The sequence below is a fragment of the Ursus arctos genome, unplaced genomic scaffold (genome assembly GCF_023065955.2).
Source record: "Ursus arctos isolate Adak ecotype North America unplaced genomic scaffold, UrsArc2.0 scaffold_27, whole genome shotgun sequence".
In the NCBI taxonomy this organism is placed as follows: Eukaryota; Metazoa; Chordata; class Mammalia; order Carnivora; family Ursidae; genus Ursus; species Ursus arctos.
In genome coordinates this window covers 624,079-646,521 of record NW_026622952.1, presented here as the reverse complement: position 1 = coordinate 646,521, position 22,443 = coordinate 624,079, and the positions used below count along the sequence as shown (strand labels likewise).

At 34.6% G+C, this 22,443-nt stretch overlaps 1 protein-coding gene across 9 annotated transcripts in view; it reads left to right on the top strand.

Annotated features, from left to right (window-relative positions):
- Positions 1 to 22,443, top strand: part of PSD3 (pleckstrin and Sec7 domain containing 3) — a 702,408-nt gene that overhangs the window by 352,102 nt on the left and 327,863 nt on the right. For 8 of the 9 annotated variants that reach the window (XM_044379268.3, XM_048226255.2, XM_044379274.3 and 5 more), the window contains 4 exons: positions 1,491 to 1,685; positions 1,787 to 1,867; positions 3,677 to 3,789; positions 6,323 to 6,381. In XM_044379268.3, coding sequence (XP_044235203.2) covers positions 1,491 to 1,685; positions 1,787 to 1,867; positions 3,677 to 3,789; positions 6,323 to 6,381 — 448 coding nt within the window. Of the gene's footprint in view, positions 1 to 1,490; positions 1,686 to 1,786; positions 1,868 to 3,676; positions 3,790 to 6,322; positions 6,382 to 22,443 lie in introns of those variants that run through there. The other variant, XM_057303411.1, reaches the window with a different exon arrangement.

Below are 22,443 nucleotides of genomic sequence, written 5' to 3'. Positions count from 1 at the left end.
GTTTGTGGGGCTTATCGAGACCTGTTGAGGAGGTTTATGAGTTCAGAGTTATTTTATAGTAACAGTACAGCATTATTTTCCTTTTTCACTGTATGGTGTGGGGGCTTTAGCATAAATCACACAGTGTAATTTAGCACAGTGTGGGGGCTTTAGCACAAATCAGGGTGGTGGCACCAGACTGTCCTGGTCCTTACGATGTTCTTCACTCTCATGTACTCAAAATAAAAACAAAGCCAGTCTCACCTAAAAATTCCTTGATAAATCAGTACAAAGTAATTACATTTTAACCCTTGAGTCATACCTTTTTAATTTCACATGTGATGAAATGGAAAATATGCATGAAGCAATTCTCCTCCTGATGGTTTTCTTTAGGACGGTCTTGTATGTAATTTGAGTTGTGAGTTATAAACTAGTTGCTTTTTATAAAATGCCATTTTTCCTTCAAAGTGTAACTGACAAACTATGGTTATTGGCAGCCATTTTCTCAAAAATAGAGGGAGCCTATTAATACTTTAAGAAGACAACTGACAATATTTGTTGCCAACAGTACAATTTGAGCTTTCAGTTAAAACTTAGAATTTTGGAAAACTTATATCTGCCACCAAAAGTTTGGTAGGTTTTCCATACTTAAAGATTTTTCTGAAGATGATAGTGGTGACATAATAAATGTGATTTTAAAAAATATTATATAATGAAATGTGCCAACAGATATTTTGCAAATGACCAATGTATGGTACAGAATCTTGCCTGGGTAAAAGATCCATTTAAAGTAGAAAACAGATTTTAATATGAATACAAAAAGTTCTTTGATACTATATTGCCGCTAACCTTTGGGAAACTACCACTTATCTTATTTTGGTGCCATAAAAAAAAAAAAGAATATCTACAATTATCTAAAAAGGATATTAAATTACTTCTTATTTTTTTAACTAAATATCTGTGTGAGGCTGGATTTTCTTAATATATTTCAACCAAAACAAAGTATCGGTTAGTGGCAGCGAGAACCCACCTGTCTTCCAGTAAGCCAACCATTAAAGAAATTTCTAAATATGTAAATAATTGTTGCTTTTCTCACTAAATTTTATGTTGTTTTGGAAACGATAATTGTTTTTAATAAAATATGTTATTTATATTCATGAAATGGGTGTTATTTTTAAGCAAGTTAATATTTGAAATTTTTCTTTTTAAATTACTAATACAGTGAGTATCAATAGATATAACCCACATAAACACAAAGGTCTTTGATGTCTTCCATATTTTTAAAGGTCTTGAGACCAAAAGTTTCGAGAACTGCTCATCAACGGTTTAAGCAATCAATTTTTCAGTACATTGAAATATAGTAGCTGGAAATACTTTTAAGCATAAAACTATCTCATTTAAAAGTTTTTTCATTTAGTTCTGCAATAGCATGGTAATTTCATCAGGTATTTTTCCTTTGTGTCACATAAGAAAAATCTTTTCTTTTTTTTCTTCTTTCTCAATTCTCACAGCAATGCTGGGGTAAAAACAACACTACTAGAGGCTCATTCTGAGATGGGGAGCACTGAAATTCTGGAAAAGGAGACCTCAGAAAGTCTCAGTAATGGTACCAGCAGCAACGTAGAAGCAGCCAAAAGATTGGCCAAACGTCTTTATCAGCTAGACAGATTCAAAAGATCGGATGTTGCAAAGCACCTAGGCAAGAAGTACGTTCTGTACCAAGGCTGGTGTCTGAGTGTGTCCTTGTGTGTGTGTCTTTTTTAATAGCTTGGATTTTAATAACAAAGTGTATCCTGTTTTCTTATAGCAATGAATTTAGCAAACTAGTCGCAGAAGAATATCTGAAGTTTTTTGATTTTACAGGAATGACACTGGATCAGAGTCTCAGGTATGATTAAATATCACTTCTGTTCTCTTTTGCCTCCAAATAATTAATTCTGAGAAGAGACAGTAATACTGAAACTAAAATCCGATTTTTAATTTTTTTAGCCTACAGTGACTTTGTGATCTTAGCTGATTACACTACAGTTTATGAAGCATAGTAGAAAGAAAGTTATATTGTTTTTACAAAATCACACATAAAATCGTATTTTCCATCTAGTACATGACATAGTAAAGAATAGTGACAGAGTGAGTCTTGAGAAGTGGAATCTGTGGGAGCTTGGTTTTTGAATGATCACTTAAAAAAGGCACAGATTTACAGACTGTAGAATTACAGTCTTTTTTCCCCTAAGCATTTGTTTACAATAGCCAATTAGCCTTTTAAGATGATACTTTGGAATTAACTCAGGAATGTAATAAAAATGAATATCAACATAATAACCAGCAGAAGATATCTGTAAACTGTTTCGGGTAGTAGCATTTTTGCTGATCTGTTCGAATGAAGGTTTAATAAGCACACTGATCCCCACTTTTCACACCATACTGTACTGTAAATTTCTAAGAGCCGCTGAAGGTAAAAACCCAATCAGCATTTACTCTTACAAACTTTATAGCATGTCAGAGCCTGGAGGAATTCTGAGATCATCTGTATAACCCTCTAGTTTTATAAATCAGGAAACTGCATTTTGGGAGGTAAAGTGAGGATGTTTGGATTAGAATGCACAATAATGACTTATTCATTGGCGCTTTGTGTGAATTGAGGGCAGGCATAGGTTTTTCCACTGAAAACAAATAAGGGTAGAGGAAAGATATGTATTTATGCTTTGTTCTCTGATGTGATTTATAAAAGACAGTTATGAAAAATTCAAGTTTGATCAACATAATTTAGATCTAACAAACTAAGACAGCAACACTTTCATCATAGGAATAAGGTTTTTTTATGTTTCTTTTAATTATAAGATTTCTTAGAACATTTTAAAGGGTTTTCTTTCTTCCTATCTCATGTTTAGGGAAGTGTATCTAATTTGTCAAGTTAGGGTCATTGGAATTCATCATTAATAGACAGTGCTCTTAGGGACTCTGATTTAGATTGGTGTGTGGTTCTGGGCGTATTTTTATTTTTCAAATAATTTTTATACATAAATTAATTTATTCCTAGCCTAAATAATAAATTACGGTTTTAGCTCCCAATTTTCTTCTCATATAAAAAGTTAATAATATGATGTGATAATAGGCAAAATAAAATTAATGAAAATCTACTGTGCACAAGATAATATAATTGTAATTTTTTCTTTTTTTAAGTTTTATTTTATTTATATTCAGGTAATTAACATATAGTGTACTATTAATTTCAGAGGTAGAGTTCAGTGATTCATCAGTAGAATATAACAGTGTGTCAATGGCAAGTACAATCATATGACAACATGACAAACTGTGATCCATGTATAGTTTTAAAACAGCCTACATGGTTATGGGTTCAGGCTTAAGTGTTCTTTGGTTTTTATCTTACTGATCTTTTAAACGGCTACTTGTCACTCAGTCATATGGGGACGTTACTACCTTCCCAAGGCTTTTCTTAATGTATTAGCTACCATGTTATTGTTATTGCCCTATCATCTTTTATATTGACATTTTATAGAATTAAATAAATTTATATCGAATGGCTATCAAGTAAGTGATTTTTTAAAAAAATAACTAGAATATCTTACTTTGTATAATTAATTTCTTATTATATATGAATTAACTTTAATTGTCAAACATAAAGAGTATGGTAATGTTTTCTAGTTTCACTTTTTTTCTCTTAATTCTTTTTTAGGTATTTCTTTAAAGCATTTTCTCTTGTGGGAGAAACTCAAGAACGAGAGAGAGTTTTAATACACTTCTCCAATAGATACTTTTATTGTAACCCAGATACCATTGCTTCACAAGGTAATCTAATGGAAATGTTTGTATTTCAGAAACCAAGGGTTATTTTTCTCATTATGAAAGTTATATTTTTTGGAAAATATGGAAGATTATACAGAAGAGAATGAAAATCATCTAGGGATCTCTATCTGGAGATGACTATTAACTGTGATTTATTTCCTTCTACTCTGCACAATATTTAATTTCAAATTTGAATCATTACAGAGTTTTGTTTCCTGTTGTCTTTCCCTTTCATCGTGAGCATTTTCTTATGTCATTAAATATTCTTTAAAAAGCATGATATTTAATGACTGTATGGTATTCTTTTTTTTCATTATTTTTTACTTTGTTTTCCAGTTCCAAAGTATGACAAGATGCTTTAAGTTGCTCATGCTGTCACTCTGAGATTTTACATGCAAAGCACATTGTAATAAATGAAATGCTGGTTTTCATATTTCTTCTTTCTGTCCATCTGATCTCTAAACTTCTTGAAGTGCATGTGTGCTTAGTTTTGGAAACATTTACAAATCTCACTGGCGTTTGTAGTGTGTCTCCAGTGCTTTGGTTTGATATTCGTTGTAACAGCACTGACCACTGACTTTGATTTATGATTTTAATGAACTATGAGTTTATGTTTATTGTACTAATTTTAAAATCAACTTTAAACTATTTAATTGTTGATGCACCCTATCAAGAGGTTTTTCCTCCATGTCAGTTCCTGCAATAAAGCAAAATTTTCAAGGTTTGAAGTCAGGCGCATTCATTTGCAGTTGGAGAATCTTTCATAAGCGCAAAGTCTGGAATAGATCACTAGGACTAGATGCACTAGAAATAACAATTATCTCTTAGCTTCAGTATTGCCAGTTAACTGGGATAAGTGTACCTGATGTTGACTAAAGTGGTTAATCCCCTGGCCTCTGCCCTGCAGGCTATAGCTAAATTAACTAACAATCTGATCATTAAAGTCACATTCCTCTCCTCTGTAAAATGGAAGCTTAATTTTCTTTAGTCCTTTCTGTGATTCTACTTTGACTATTTATTCACTGTTTCTATCACTATCAGAATTGAGTAGAGAACGAAAGGGATAGAGGGTGTTGTTTTTATTAAAACCTCCTTTAAATCTAATAAGATGTTGACATTCCTGAGTGAAGTAAAGCATATGGATGTGTACACTCAACTGGCAGTTGATAAGGGTATTTGAGAGTTGGCTGCTGAGTTTTACACATGCTTTCAAGGAATTTATTCTAAGTGTATTTAAAATTTAGTAATAATAAACTGGAACTGGAATAAATATACTTTTGGGCGTTTAATAGCATCATCTCCTTAGAGATATTAATAACACAAATCAGCTACTATACTCAAAGGCATACTTCTGAAAAATAAGCTGTCTTTAATTCATGAATTCAGTAATTAGGAAGGGCTGCCTTTCTGCACATTTAGCATACACTAAATGCACTAATAAGATTTTTCTGCAACTGCCACTTGGATTGAGAATTGCAGGAGAAGAATGAGGAGAAGTAATTCTAAGGTTTGGAAATGAGAAGCTTCTAACTCTTAGTGCTTTTTCTTTTCCTTTATAAAGTGAGAGAGAGAGTGGTGTTTCCATCTAAATGTAACATGATCCACCTGGTTTGAGCAGCATCTTTCCCCTGACTATTTAATTTTTTAATCTTTACAGATTATTGCAGTATTTTACTTTTGCCTGATCCACAGTATCCTGGACCAGTCAACCTACATGTTGCCTTTAGTGAAATTGTCAAGAAAGAGGATAACTGTTCCTGCCCATATATTTTTAGCCAGAGAACTAATACCCAGATAGTACAGTGAAAGACCCAAATCTTGGTTTCCTTTAACTTTTGCTTCTTTCTTAATTCACATTCCTCCCAGAAAGTAAAAAAAGAAAGAATATTAGCAAATAATTTATTTTCATTTCTGCATCTTGTGTTACAGAAAATTGAGGAAATATAAATAAAAAGATAAAAATTATCTCACTATCCAGAGACGATAATCTTTTAATATAATGTTATATATTATTCTAGATGTATTTATATTTAAATGGAACCATACAGCCTATAATGTGCTTTTCATATAATAATTTATTGTGAAATATCTTTCTGTTTCAAAATGTATACTTGGACAACATTTTTAATAACTTAAACATAACTGTGTTTTTGTAGGGTTTTATTTACTTGTTCCCCATTATAAGCAGTATTTCTTTGGATACCCTTGTATTTTGTATAGATTCCTTTTTCCTTAGTGTAAAGCCTTATAAATGGATTTGCTGTGTCAAAAAATACTGTTTCGAAGCTTAAGATATGTGGTATCAAACTACCCTCCAGAGAGGTAAGAATAATATACTTTATCACCAGCGGAGTCCAACTCTGTGCAGAGGTCCTTTTAATAATGTGTCTATTTTTTGTCTCCCCAAATATGATTAATTGTGCCTAGCCACATGATTGTGTTTTCATAGGTTCTTAATTTATGCCACTTTAATGATAATAAGGAGTCCAACAGGAAGTAGTGAATTAATGCTTTCTTTCTTTGTCTCTTCCCTTAGATGGAGTTCATTGTCTCACCTGTGCAATGATGCTTCTTAACACAGATCTTCATGGCCATGTAAGTATGGGTGTGTGAAGCTGTCTTATAGAAATCAAAATAGCTTGGGCTTATCTTTGCTTTTGTGTTCATACACACTTATTTTCTGCTTCCCTTTCTCTCATTCTGTACATGGCAGGTAGGTAAACGTAAATCCTTGGAAAAAGAAATAACTTTTTTTACGTGCTAGCACACAGCATGATTCACTTAAAAGTGAATATGATACTGTCTACATGTCTGGAGTTGACTTATCTGTAGCGAGTGTTCTGTATCTTCTTTCTCCAGTAGATGGCAGAGACAGAGCATTTGCTTTTTGGTTAGCCATTTGGGTTGATATATGATAGAAACGGGATGTGAGTTAGATCTGAAGATGTTGACTGTGTTTTTACTAAATATAGTAGCCAGTCTTAAGAACTCAGCCTTTGCTACGCTTCTCAGCTCACGTGGTCTTTTACTAGTTGAAATATCAAAATATTCTAATTACTGTCTCATCTTCTATTTAAAATCTAGAGTGAACTTAAATTTATAATTACATATAAACTTTTACCTTTCATAGATGTGGAATTTTAGCATTTACTTAAACTGTTTATCTTAGAGAAAGTAAAAATGTTTTAATTTAATAGAGGCCAATATGTACTTATTTAGCACAAAAATTATTTCATAGTCCCAGGTCCATTTATTTTGAAGAGAAAACCAGGTTTCTTGTAATTAAAGAATCTAGATCATCCCTTGATTTGCTATATGATTTATCTTACAATTTAAAAAAAATCACATTGAAAGAACTAAAACTTATGTATCCATACAAATTCGTTCTCATATTCCAAAAGGCCACATAATTTCCTTAAGAAAGGCGAAATGGAGCTGTTTGGGACCGTTAAGATGGACTGAAGGGAAAAAAAAATGTGTTCTGCTATCAGAAAAATGAAGAGGAGGTGTAGTGATAGCTGACAGTGTCTTCACAAACCTCCCAACTCAACTAGGAATCGAGGAAGTTCCCTTTGCAATTTGCATGAGGTGAATTTAGAAGAACCTAGTGACTTGTAGACGTGTGTAACATATGTCCAGAGATGGTACAGAATACAATTAGTAGATGCCCTCAGGGGACATTTTGGGGTAATAGCACCATAATACAGGGAATAAAGGTACTAGGATTCCCACAGGGTGAGCCCACATGAAAATCAGAATTTAAACTCATTGGCTTGTTATGGGGATGACCAGTCACTGGACAGTCCTGACCTCTGTTTTTCTCTTACCAGTAAAGCAAGTTTTCCTCTTATGATGACAGTTACAATTCTTTCCTCTTCTTTTCCTCCCACTTAATTTCTCAACCTAACTTTCAGCTGAAAGACAATTTTGAATACTCTTGTCCACATGTAACTTTGATCCAAGTCAGCCAGTCCCAGCAGGAGGTATCTTCTTGACATGAGATATTTTGAGGTCTCATTCACATAGGATGGTTGTGCATTTAGTGTCTGTTGACCGAGAAAATTTATAATGACAAAAAAAAAAAATCCAGTAACACTTTCAATTCTTATTTAAAAGTTGAGGATCTCATAGAACTGTGGAAGTTGCTAGATGGGGGATTAGTTTCTATTAAAAGCTAAATTACTTTTTAGAAAGCTAATATTGCTTTAGTGATACTTTCAAATAAACATGTATCTTATTAATCACAATATTTTGAAATATAGCAGTAAATAAAGGTGTGAGGTTTGTTATTTATTCAGATAACTCAGCATGTTTGATATCCTGACTAACCACGGGCACCCCAGTGTCTATAGTCCATAGGTTCAGAACCACAGATCTCGGATTTGCTCTTGCTCTATTTTTAGACCACTTTTGAATAATTGAAAAGAGATTAAATGAAGTGTCATACTTCTTTTTGGCAACTAGAATGTAAGCGTTTATAGGTAAGAGGCAGTATACAAATGAACAGTTTAATATTATCCTGAGTTATGCCAATCACACATAATTAACAATTGGCTATAGTGACAGAATGACATATAAAAGGGAGAATAAGTACAATACCATCAACATATTTTTAGTAATTATTAGTTCTTAGCTTTGTTTTTGAAAATGCGTGCTATATACTTAGGATTGTTGTTTAGGTTTTGTATATTAGAGGTTTTTTTAATCCTTATTTACAATGCATGCTGTTAAAAGTCTGTTGAATATATAGTAGTTATCATAAGAGCTAACCATATGAAAATGTGTTTTCTTATCTTCCAACTCTGGATTCATTTTAAAAATAAATTTTCCTCCTAGGTGGTAAGTTTTTATCCATAATTCTGAACGTAGCTTCTCTTGCATCATGATTGCCTGATTTACTGTTACAGCGTCTGTTTGACTTATTAGCATGGCCTCTTTGGAGGTGAATCATTCAAAATATAAAGGGAATTATTTCTAATGTCTGCCCCTTTTCACCTCCTCCCTAGGCTGTACTGCCTAGGCCATCACCTCTCATTACTTAGTCCAATGCTAGAATAATCCTCTTGGGAAGTGAACTAACAGACCATTTTCCTTTTCTTCCTTACCATTGTGCCATGATAGCCATACAACAGCATGACCTTTCTAAGAAATACTGAGATAAACTTGTCATCTTGCTTTCAGTGGGGGAGGCATAACTTGGGAATTAGCTTCTTTTGGCTTTCCTTTGTGAATCCTTCGTGAGGGTTTTATTTACTCTAAGAAATGATACATTGAAAATGTACTGGTATGGGCCTTTGTTCATTCTGCTAACTTTTCTTACTAATAAAATGATAGAACGTATACTAATATAATAAATCTAATATAGTGTTATATGTTGGAATGCCTTTCTATCTTTCTTTTTACAATTTATTCTGTCATTCAACACTTATAGTATGTCTACTCTCTCCAAGTTCTGTGCCATTTGGGTAAGGATCAGAAATGAATGAGACATTCATGGAAGTCAAATCTCATTTCTGGTAGTGTTGGCTAAGCAGCCTTCCATTAGTCCTTTTAACTGAAGAATGTAGCAGGTAACTGAGGTGCTATGGTGGAAAAGTAGTGGGGAGCTATTTTAATTATACCTTGGATTATTGAATTTCACTAATCAGGCTAGGGAAAAAATAATACAAAGTAATATTTCTGGGAGAAGCTCATTCAAATGTTTTAATTTCATTGAAGCTAAAAATGCTGATTCCCTTTTGTACCTATTTTTTAAAAATATGAATGATGTATCATTATTTTAACAATAATGTTGACTTGCTTTTCTTTGAATTCTCTTAGATAAAATATTTTATAATTGTGGTCACATGGCTAATTTGCTAAGTAATCTCTTATTTTTAAAATGCCTCTTCGTCTATGAAATATGTATGTAAATTAAACTTTTGCATATACAGATACATTTCTATTAAAACAAACTCTAGAGTTTAATTTTCTTTTACCATACTAGGACTAAGTTGTATTGATGTTATTTGAACTATCAACATGGAAAGAGCTGAAAATCTGAAAATCTTTTTCTTTAAAGCCTTGTGTTTTATTGGAAATACTATGAATAGAAGATTTTGTCATGTTAGAATAAATTCAAACCTATTTCTTTTCTGGACTAATCTTCAAATGTGCTTTGTTGACTATACCTAGCTCTTGGGTACTTGGACCATAGTTGAGATTCAGCTATCTGCCAAGATTATCACTGGGGCTGAAGACAGGTGTTAGGGGCAGGACAGTAGGCAGAAACTTCTTACCAGGGCTGGACCCTGAGGTGGAAGGAAGTTTTAGATAATAGACTGAGTTGTAATGAAGAGCGGGATAGATAAATATAGAATCAGTTGGTCATTTTCACAACTAAAAGTCTAAAGAGATCTATAAGACAGTGGCTGCCCAGGGTCAGGCCATGGTCAGAGGCAGTAGCCAGGACGTTATTTTTAATCAAGGTATTGTTGCAGAATCTACCCTTTAACACTGTGGCTTGGGATTTTTAGTAGCAATTTTACGCAAGGTGTCTCTGTTTTTCAGTAATGGCAGAAGCTAGCCTACTCCTTCAACAGGCGTAAGGAAGTTGGGAATGTGGTTCTTCTGGAGTGGTGGCTCTTTCTGACTCAGGCTAGGAATCCTGTAGATATCTTTAGGATACTCTGGGTGTGTTGAATATCATCCTCAGTGGTCTGAGTTTAATGTATGAGGCAGGACCTTACTGTTTTTTGTTTGTTTTTGTTTTTGTTTGGTGTTGGGTTATAGGTTGACTAAGGGATAAAACCACAGTTAGTATACCATACTGGTAGGGGAGCAGAAAGAAGTCAAGGAATCAGGTATAGATTTTGTAATAGAATAATGTTAAAAATATATGTGTAGTTCAGTTTAACATAGGTCATAGTAGTTCATTATTTTAAACTGCATTGGTAATTGTGTTTTTAATTCCCAGATTGGCTCTGTAGGATCATAGAATTTTAAATTGGCAGGTAAAATATTTGGTTTATTATCAGAAGTAGAAAATGACTATTATAAGAATTGTTTAATGCTTTTACTTTTCATAGTGTGCTGTTTTACCTTTCTACTCTCAAAAGCACCACAAACCGCTGTAAGGTTGATAGGTAGGGTTAACATCCTTAGGAAGTCTCTGTTTCTGTGATTATCATTATTGTAACTGGCAGCTGCCTTAAGTGCGTTTTGCCTGCTGCTCTCCAACCATATACCTGTCTTCTCTCTGGGTTCTTCTTCCTGTCTGTGCTGCCCCACATCCTCGATGCTCTCTGCCAGGAAAGCCATCCCTGGCATTCATTTCGTTTCCTATCTGAGTTTTACCTTACTGTAGATTCTAGCCTTGTTCTTAATTTCCACTCAACCAGCACAGCCTCCTTCCCTTGGAGTCCTCTTTTCCATGTCCTTGGTACCCTTTCCTTTCACCTCTTTGGGAGCTTCCCGGCCATGGTGACTTCCAGCAGGCTCTCATCCCCGGAGCTGCTCAGTGATACTGAGAGTTCACAGAAGCACCGGGTCTGGACCAGAGTTGCCGCGGGTTTCTAGTGGGGCGTTGGGTTCAGTTTTACTGTTTCTCTTGCCAGAAGGAGTATTTGGGGGATCGCCTGAGAACCTTAACCATCAGCTGTTGAAATGTTCTTTATAGAAAAATGTCTTGATTTCAGATTTTTTTTTAAAAGATTTTATCTATTTATTTGAGAGAGAGAGAGAGCACAAGTTGGGAGGAGGGGCAGTGGGGGAGAGAGAAGCAGACTCCCTGCTGAGCAGAGAGCCTGACTCAGGGCTCCATCCCAGGACCCCAGGATCATGACCTGAGATTTTTCAATTTTAAAAATTTGCCCCTCAGATTTTTCAATTTAAAAATGACCTTTAAGATACTGTCACATTGACAACTACGTGAATTTTAATAGGAATGCTTACTTAAGCATGTCACAGTTAATTGTCTACTGGTGCATTTTCTCTGCTTCTGTGACTCCTCAAAATGAAAGCCTCCTTTCCTTTTTTTCTTTTCCCCCATTTCTTCCTCCCTAGCCATCTCCCACCCCTTCTATTTCTTTTTTCACTTTTCTTTTTTTTTTTTTTGTAGTTCTGCTTTTTTTTAGAATGGGTTCATACATGGAAAATACAATGCAGGTATAAGTTGGGTCAATCAATTGGGGCTCATTTAGGGACCTCAGGTTATCTAATTTATACATTATTCAGTCGCTGCATTCTTTTTCCTTCTTACTATTATGAGTTTTTCACGTTTGCCCAGGTCATTAATAGAACACGATAAAGGAAAGTAGATGAAACTCCATATTGTCTATTTTGCTCTTTCTTCCTGAGAATGGTTTGGGGAGGGAATAAGTGAGGGTGAGGAAGGTGACTGAAACCTCTTACCTCTAATCCCATTAAGTGAATGTCTGTCATTCTATGACAAGTTAAAAGTAGAGTTTAATCTTTGTAATTTGATAATGAGGTCAGTGTCTTTTCCTTTATGTTCTCAAATTTCAGAGGAAACACTTTCTGTGAAGTTGTGGTAGAATGTGCTTGGACAGTACTTCTCAAACTTCATAGTATCACATTCCGTTTATACTCTTACATTTTTTTGAGGACCCCAACGAGCTTTTGTGTGTATCCATTAATACCATGTTAGAAACTAAAATGGATAAGATTTTAAAATATTTATTAAATTATTTTAAAATAGCATTAATAAACCCATTAAATTAATTATGTACTTTTTTCTTTTAAAATGAGTGAATTTTATTTTTTAGTTTATTTTAGGTGTACAACGTAATGATTCATTATTCATATGTAGTAGAAAATGATCACCACAGTAAGTCCGGTTAACATCTGTCACCATACATAGTTATAATTTTTTGTCTTGCAATGAGAAATTTAAGCTACTCTTCAGTTTCAAACATTCAGTACTGTAGTCACCAACATGTACATTATATCCTCATGCAGTATTTATTTTATAACTAGAAGATTGTACCTTTTATAAAAATTGAAGTATAATTGACACACAATGTTATGTTAGTTTCAGGTGTACAGCATAGTGATTTGACAAGTCTGTATGTTATGCTATGCTGACCAAAACTATAGCTGTCATCTGTCACCATACAATGCTATTACAATACTATTGACTATTTTCCCTGTACTGTACTTTTTATCCTGTGACTTATTCATTCCATAACTGAAAGCCTGTTTGTCCCTCTCCCCTTCACCTGTTTTGGCCAACCCCCTCCCCTCTGGCAGCAGTTAGTTTGTTCCTCCGTATTTATGGGTCTGTTTCTGCTCTTCTTTTTTTTATTTTTTTAACTTTACACACACATATTTTTTTAAGTTTTTAATTTAAATTCCAGTTAATTAACATACAGAATAATATCAGTTTCAGGTGTACAATTTAGTGATTCAGCACTTACAAAGAACACCTGGTGCTTATCACAAGTGCACTCTTTAATCCCCATCACCTATTAGTTCATTTGTTTGTTTTTCAGATTTCACATATAAGTGAAATCATATAGGAATAACATTCTTTTTTATGAGTAATAATTATACTTCGAAAAACAAAAAGAATCTGAAAAGTATAGCATTGAAATTTTTTTTGCAAGACTCTTTCATATTTGGCTTAATAGAAGACAGCTAAATTCTCTGCTTCTGTATTTAGTTAGTTGCAGTATGTCACAAGTAATGTAGCTTCTAGAAAACTCCACTGTAACTTGTGAGAGAGAGTGAAAAAAATGTTCTGAGTGTTATTGTAACACTAGGTTTGACCTCATGGACACCCTGAACAGGATCCCTGAGTCATACTTTGAAAACCACCGTGTTACAATATTATTATCAGTTGCTGTATTTTTTTCTTTATACCACGTCTAGTTCCAGTGGCAGGAAAAGTCCAAGTAATATTTCAGATATCCCTAAAAGTTGAACTTGTAATACTTACATTAGCTCTGTGATTGGGGTTTATGAAAGAATACTTTGAATATCACAGCCATAGCTTCTTGGTTTGGAAATTTACGAATGATCCTGCTTTGCCTGCTAATCATGCATATAAAAAAATAGACACCTGAGGGCAGCATAATACACTTAAACTTATTTGATAGAGAAGACAACAAAACAAAAGCAGATCTACAGAACTGAAGTAATTACCAAATCTGTAGTATGCTTTTGTCCCCCCATTTATTGTAACATGTTGAAGGAAGTGGAATTGTCATGTGGGAGGGTATGCCTGCTGTGTTTTAAAATCCTAAGATTTATGAGGCCAGATTTTAGCAATGGATCATGAAAGCTTTTAGTTTCTCTGAAAGCATGCTTTTCCGCAATGGTTCCAGACTCTACATTATTAAAAATAAAAATTTTAGGATTATTTTGCCTAATTCTGCAACCTGTAGGTCAGATTATATGCTGTGGTCTGTTTTCCTGGTGAATACTTGAGAGAGCTGTCCTTGCTAGCAGCTGCCTCTTAGGACTGAGTTTAGGTTAGGTCTTGGCTGGAGCTTTGAAGAAGGTTTCATTCTTCCAGTTGTCAGGGAAGGCATACTCAAAGCAAAGACTTGGTCACTCTTGTGCTGAATTTTGGACAGTAGCTTGTATGGTTTCTAGGTGACTCTAAAGAAGGAATCTCTTCATCTCAACTTTGCCCCTTTGCTCTCATAGTTACCACTAAAGCTGGGAGCAGATTATCAACTGAGTGGGAAAAATACCATAATTTTAACAGTAAGGCACAGAATACATCAGGGTGCCTAATCTGTTTGTATGCTCACTCATGATGTTGTCCTCAATACAAATACCACTTTCTTCCACTTTTCTTTTAGTTCAGGGGTCAGCTGGGTGCCTGGCTGGCTCATTGGTGGAGCATGCAACTCTTGATCTTGGGGTTGTGATTTTGAGGCCCACATTGGGTGTAGAGATGACTTAAAAATAAAATCTTATAAAAAAAAAAATCAGGTGTCAGCAAAGCATGACCCACAGGTAAAATCCAGCTGATGGCCTGTTTTTGTAAGTGAAGGTTTATGGAACACAGTCACACCCATTTCTATACATCTTCACACTAAAATGATTAAGTGTCGAGTAGTTGTAACAGGGACCTCATGACCTGTAAAGCCTTAAGTACTTGCTATCTGGTTCTTTTCACAAACTTACAGAACTTTTCTATACCCGCTGCCCTTAGTCCATGAAACCTTCTACTCTCTCCCAAACATAGTAGAGTAAGGTTGAGGATGATCCTTTTACTTAACATTCTGAATGAGAACATGTTAAAAACATATGTGAATTCAGGGGCGCCTGGGTGGCACAGCGGTTAAGCGTCTGCCTTTGGCTCAGGGCGTGATCCTGGCATTCTGGGATCGAGCCCCACATCGGGCTCCTCCGCTGGGAGCCTGCTTCTTCCTCTGCCACTCCCCCTGCTTGTGTTCCCTCTCTCGCTGGCTGTCTCTCTCTGTCACATAAATAAATAAAATCTTTTTTTTTTTTATTTATTTATTCAACAGAGATAGAGACAGCCAGCGAGAGAGGGAACACAAGCAGGGGGAGTGGGAGAGGAAGAAGCAGGCTCATAGTGGAAGAGCCTGATGTGGGGCTCGATCCCATAACGCCGGGATCACGCCCTGAGCCGAAGGCAGACGCTTAACCGCTGTGCCACCCAGGCGCCCCAATAAATAAAATCTTTAAAAAAAAAAATCTGAATTCAGTTTTTCAGAAATGATAAATTCATCAAAGAATTTCTCTCTAAAAGGCATTTAATGTATCTTTAAAAGAAAACAAATGGAGAAAACAGCTCTTTCTTTTGTATTATAAGAGAACATATTTGAAAATGGCAATATAATCATTTTGGAGAAAAGCCTTAAATTTTTCTGGGGATATGAACGTCCAGTGTTGGGTTGGGTTTTTCATCTTTTTGCTTAATATTTTCTCTCATTAAGGAGGGTGCCTTAATTGGCCAAATATTAAAAATTTGGGCCTGCCTGGGATTTTGGGGTTTCAAATAAAATTCTTACTCTCTGTGGATTTTCCATTCTGTATGTTAAATTTTATATGTGATTAAAGATGCCTCTTGATTTTAGTTAATGATCTAGAGATTCATATTCATTGAACAGCTCAGATTTGATTGGAAATGTTGCATTGATTTCAAGAAACGATTTCTGTGACTCTCAATGCATCAGGAGTCTTTTTCATATCTCCATGCTTTATTCATTTCAGAATATAAAAAGGTACTACAAAATTAGGGCCTTGGCATGTAACTGGCCAGCATTTGTTTCAGAGCAAGCCTACTTTTTTCCAAAGTTATGAATCAATTTGGGAAGAAAATAGAACCATGGCAGTGTGTGAGTTTCTCTGTGGTAGCTATGAATGGTTGAGATACAAAATCAGTGATTACAGTTAGCTTTGTTCAGTGGACAGTATTTGAATAATGGTATTTCAAAATAATTGATACAGTTTGGTATAACAAGAAGGAAAAATCCGGGTATTTTATGAAGGAATGTTTCTCAGTGACACAGATTTCATTTCATTTTACTTTTACTCCATGATAAAAATGGTATAAAAACTCAGAGAGTGTTTAAACATTTATGTTAGTAAAGCACAAATGGACTACGGAGACCCTTTGCCTTTCCTCCTGCGCCTTGCCTAGAATTACCGGTGAGTCAGAGGAGGACAATAAATAGCAGATATAAATAGCCTCAACTAATCAAATATTCAGTAAGTTGTTGGACATCTTTGACTAATAGAAGGCCATGTATCTTGGTTATTTTCCTGCATTAGTCAGACAAATTGAGACACCAGGTATTGGGTCATTGTACTAATTCTTCCTTACTGTGGAGGACCCAGAGTGTATGAATTGTTTTTGTTGGTTCAAATTTACATATCCATTTTCTCCCTGATTGCTATTTTCCTAATTTTTATTTCAAAATCCGTATGAGTCAAAATGGTATCTTTATACTAATGTAGGCTGTGAAAATATACAAAAAGCAATGCTAAATAAGCAAATAAATAAAATAAGTCTGAATTTAAAATGAAGTGTGATTTTATAAACCAAAATAATGCCAGGGACTTTACCATTGTTTTTAAATGTTATAAAACATAACAATTGTTCGGGGCGCCTGGGTGGCGCAGTCATTAAGCATCTGCTTTCAGCTCAGGGCGTGACCCCGGCATTCTGGGATTGAGCCCCACATCAGGCTCCTTTGCTAGGAGCCTGCTTCTTCCTCTCCCACTCACCCTGCTTGTGTTCCCTCTCTCGCTGGCTGTCTCTGTCAAATAAATAAATAAAATCTTTAAAAAAAAAAAAAATAACAATTGTTAATTTAAATGATGAAAGTTTTATTTATACCATACAATAGGAATTCATGGTGTCCTCAATAAGTTTTGACTTAGTGAACTTCAAACATATTGCTCATGAATCTTTCAAAAGAATTTTGAACAAAAAATAGTATCCTTCTTCCAGTTTAAAGGTGTCCTCTAAATTTTTTCATTAAAAGTTTAAGTAATTAAAACTTAATTTTTGACGTGGACATTATTGACATTAAAAATACTCTTTCGTTAGAGTCTAAAAGTTATACTGAGGGAGTAGTACTTCCAAGGGGGAGTTAGTACTTCTGAAAATCTGTTCCTCCAAAGAACAATGAGAACACTTGCAAAAAATGATCAAAATCAATGTTTTCAGAACTCTGGAGATTAACAAAAGGCTTGCAACAATCTGAAGAGTCTGAAGAGTGTTTATTGAAGAAAAAAAACAGCTGAATATTCATAAGAACAATAAGGTTTTGTGGCTTTTTCATTTGCTCTGTTATCATTCCCCTCTCCTCAGCTCCACAGTAATCTTGAAAACCAATAGTCTCTCACAGTCATAGTAGCTGTGCAAACCAGAAGCTTAGCATTCACTGGAATGGGCAGTTAGGAGCTCCCTCAAAAGCCCCATTCCCAGGGAACTGTCATTATTTGACTTGTCTGGCAGCCCCCTGGAAAATCCTCGCTTGCAGAGCTTGTTTTTCTTTGATCTGACTCTGTGCTCATTCGTAAAAACAGTCTTTTCCCCAGAGCATTTGACAGTTTTTCAATATTACTGCTGCATCTGGTGCTAATAGCAGTTGGGCAAACCAAAAAACTTAAAAGGAAAAGCTGGGAAATACGGCATACTGGTGAACTCAGACATATTCTTGGGAATCTATGTCCACCTGCCTAGGAAAAACCTGAGAAGGTTCTAAGCTCTTACCTCTGACAACCCTTGAGATTCTGCGTAAACAGAAAGTGAAGACTATGACAGTCTTAAAAACCGTCTCCTGGAACATTGAAGGTATTTTTTGACATGCACGCAGAACCCGATGACAAAGGCTGGGATACTTACTCATTCAAGGCATTTAAGGAAATCTCTATCCAGTAATAAGCTGGCTACCGAGCTAACTGAGACTTCAGGGGTCATATTCAACAAAGAATTAGTTCAGAAAAGCCACTAAACAAACAATACAGTAACAACAAACAGGTGGGGAAGGGAAGGGATCTGATTTACAGATTTGCCACATTATTTAAAATCTTTAGTTTTCAACAAATAATTATGAGACTTGCAAAGAAATAGGAAAGTATAGGTCATACACAGTAAAAGAAAGCAGTTGATAGAAACTGTCCTCAAGGAAAGCCAGACATTGGACTTAAAATATTAGAAAAATGGATTAAAAATATTCAACTATGTGCTGTCTAGAAGAGGCACATTTTTGTTTCAGAGACAAATATGTTGAAAGTTAAGAATGAAAAAAAGTAGTACCATGTAAACAGGAATTGAAAGAGAACTGAAATTTCTATGTTAATATCAACAAAATATACTTTAAGACCAGAATTACTAGAGACAAAGACATTTTAAAATGATGAAAGGATCAATGCACCAAGAGGATACAACAATTCTAAGTGTAGGAACTTAATAATATAGCCCTGTAGGGGCACCTGGGTGGCTCACTCAATTAAGCTTCTGCCTCTGGCTCAGGTCATGATCCCAGGGTTCTGGGATTGAGACCTGCAGTGGGCTCCCTGCTCAGTGGGGAGTCTGCTTCTCCCTCTGCCTGCTGCTCCCCCTGCTCGTGCTCGCTCTCTCTCTCTCTCTCTCTGACAAATAAATAAAATCTTTAATAATAATAATAATATAGCCCTGTAATAAATGGATAAACAACTGACAAGTGGAAGGTAGATAATACACTGAAAATCAGAGCACAAAAATATGTAAAGCAAATACAGAACTAAAAGGAGCAATAAACAGCAGTACAGTAATAATTGGGGCCTTTAATACCCACTATCACCAATGGTTAGATCACTTAGAGAATCAATAAGGAAACAGTGGATTTGAACAATAGTATAGGCCTGATGGACCTAGGAGACATATACATTCTGACGTACATTCCATCCAACAGCAGTAGAATACATATTATTTTAAAGCACACATGGTGCATTATCTAGGATAAATCATGTTAGGCTGCAAAACAAGTCTCAGTAATAGAAGATGATAATTATATCAAGTACCTTTTCTGACCACAAAGGTCAGAAAATAAAAATAGAAATCAATAACAGGAGGGAAGGTAGAAAATTCACAAATATATAGAAATTAACAACCAGTGGATCAAAGAAGAAATCAAAAGAAATGAAAAAGTATCTTGAGACAATTAAAAATGGAAACACAATATACTAAAACTTATGAGATGCAACATAAACAGTTCTAACAGGAAACTATAGCTATAAGCACATATGTCAAGAAAAAAAAATCTCAAGCAACCTAACCTTATACCTCAAGGAACTAAAAGAAGAAGAAACTAAGCCCAATGTTTGCAAAAGAGAGGAAATAATAAAGATAAAAGCAGAAATAAATGGAATAGAAAATAGGAAAGCAGTAGAAAAGATGAACAAAACTGAGTTGGGTCTTTGAAACGATACTGACATTGACAAACTTTTAGGTAGACTAACCAAGAGTAAAAGAGAAGACTCCTAAATAAATAAAATTATAAATGAAAGAGGAGACCTTACAGAACACCACAGAAATAAAAAGTATTATGAGAAACTATTAACAATTATACTGCAACTTATTGGACAACCTGGAATAAATGGATAAATTTCTAGAAACATATAGTCCTCCAAGGAAATAAAAAACCTGAACAGACCAGTAATGAGTACGGAGATTGATTCAGTATCAAAAACCTCCTAACAAAGATAAGCCCAGCACCAGATGGTTTCACTAGTGAATACAAACATATAAAGAAGGATTAATGCCAGTCCTTGTCAGACTCTTCCAAAAAATTCAATAGGAGGAGGGAACACTTCCAAGCTCATTTACAAGAACAGCATTACCTCGATAAAAAAGCCAGATAAGGTCAGTATAAGAAAAGAAAATTACAGGCCTCTGATGAAGACATGCAAACATTCTTGAAATACTAGCAAATCACATTTAAGAGTACATTAAAAGGAACATACACTGTGACCAAGTGGGATTTGTTCCTAGGAGGCAAGGATGTTTCATCATACACAGATCAATAAGTGTGATACATTGTATTCATAGAATGAAAGATAAAAATTACATAATCATCTTAATAGATGCAGAAAAAGCATTTAACAAAACTTAATATCCTTTCATGAAAAAAACTTAATATGTATGGGATGGAAATATATATACCTCAACAAAGGCCATGCCACTGCTAACATCATACTCCGTGGTGAAATGATGAAAATTTTTCCTTTAAGAATGAGGCAAGTGTTTCCATTTTCCTATGCCTATTCGACTTAGTAGTGCAAATCCTAGCCATAGCAATCAAACAAGGAAAAGAAATTAAAAGAATCCAAATGGGAAAGGAGTAAAATCATCTGTTTGCAAATGACATTCTTAAAATACACAAAAATTTTAGAACTAATAAAAGAACTCAGTAAAGATTGAAGATAAAAAGTTAGTATGCAAAAAATCATTTGGGTTTGTATACACTGATTACAGAGTATCTGAAAAAGAAATAAAACAATCCCAGTCACAATGTTATCAAAAACAATGAAATACTTAGGAATAAAAGGAGGTGAAAGATCTGTACACTGAAAACTAGAAGACATTGATGAAAGAAAATGAATGGAAATTGACATGGAAAGATGTCCCATATTCATGACTGGAATAATTAATATTGTTAATATGTCCATAGTACCCAAAGTCATCTATAGGTCCAATGCAATCCCTATTCAAATTTCAATGGCAGTTTTTACACAAAAGGAAAAACAACCCTAAAATCTGTATGGAACCACAGAAAACCCCAAGGAACCAAAGCAATTTTGAGGAAGAAGAACAAAGCCAGATATATCACATTTCTGGATTTCAAACTATACCACAAAGTTATAGTAATTAAAACTGCATGGCACTGGCATAAAAATAGACACATAAACCAATGGAACAGAATTGATAGCCCAGAAATGAACTCACATATATACAATCGATACACACACACACACACACACACACACACTCTACACTGAGCATGGGGTTCAGTCTTGCAACCCTGAGATCATGACTTGAGCTGAGATCATGACGAACTGAAATCAAGAATTGGACATTTAATTACTGAGCCACCCAGGTGCCCCACAATCAACTAATATTTGACAGGGGAGCCAAGAATACTCTATGGGGTAATGATTATCTCTGCAATAAATGGTATTGGGAAAACTAGTTATCCATATGCCAAAGAATGAAACTGGACCCCTATCTTACACCATTCACAAAATTAACTCAGAGTGGATTAAAGGCTTATATGTAAGGTCTAAAACCATAAAATCCTGGAAGAAAACATTGGAAAAAACTCCTTGGCATTGATTTTGGAAATGATTTTTTTAATCTGACACCAAAGCAAAAGCAACAGAAGCAAAAATAGGTAAGTGGGACTACATGAGACTAAAAAGTTTGCACAGCAAAGGCAACCACCAACAAAATGAAAAGATGGCCTATGAAATGAGAGGAAATATTTGTATATCATATATCTGATAAGAGAGTAATATCCAAAAAATATAAGGAACTCCTACAATAACAAGAAAAAAATTAAAATTGGGAAAGGAACTTAAATTTTCCAAGGAAGATCTGTACAAATGTTCAATAGGTACATGAAAAGATGCTCGCCATCACTTACCATCAGGAAATGCAGATCAAAACCACAGAGATATTACCTCACAGCTGTTAAAATGGCTATTATCACAAAGACAAGAGGTAACAAGTGCTGGTGAAGATTTGTAGAAAAGGGAACTCTTTTGCATTGTTGGTAGGAATGTAAGTTGGTGCCTCTTGTCACTTCTGTGTACCTTATTGAAGATTTTAACTAGAGTAATTAGGCAAGGGAAAAAAGTATCAAGATTAGAAAGGAATAAGTAAAATTAACTCTGCAGAAGACTTGATCTTGTATATAAAAAATCTTAAGGAATCTCCAAAAAAAAAAAAAACCTTAAAAATCTCAAAAAAAAAGTTCAGCAAGGCTGCATAATAAAAGTTGACTGTACTAAGATCAATTATATTTCTATATATCAGTAATGAATAATATGAAAATGAAATTCATTTCATTTACAGTAGCAGCAGAAATACTAAGATACTTAAGAATAAACTTAAAGTAAGATTACTATATTGATGTTGAAAACTATAAAACGTTTTTCAAATAAATCAGTTGGAAAGTTATCCCA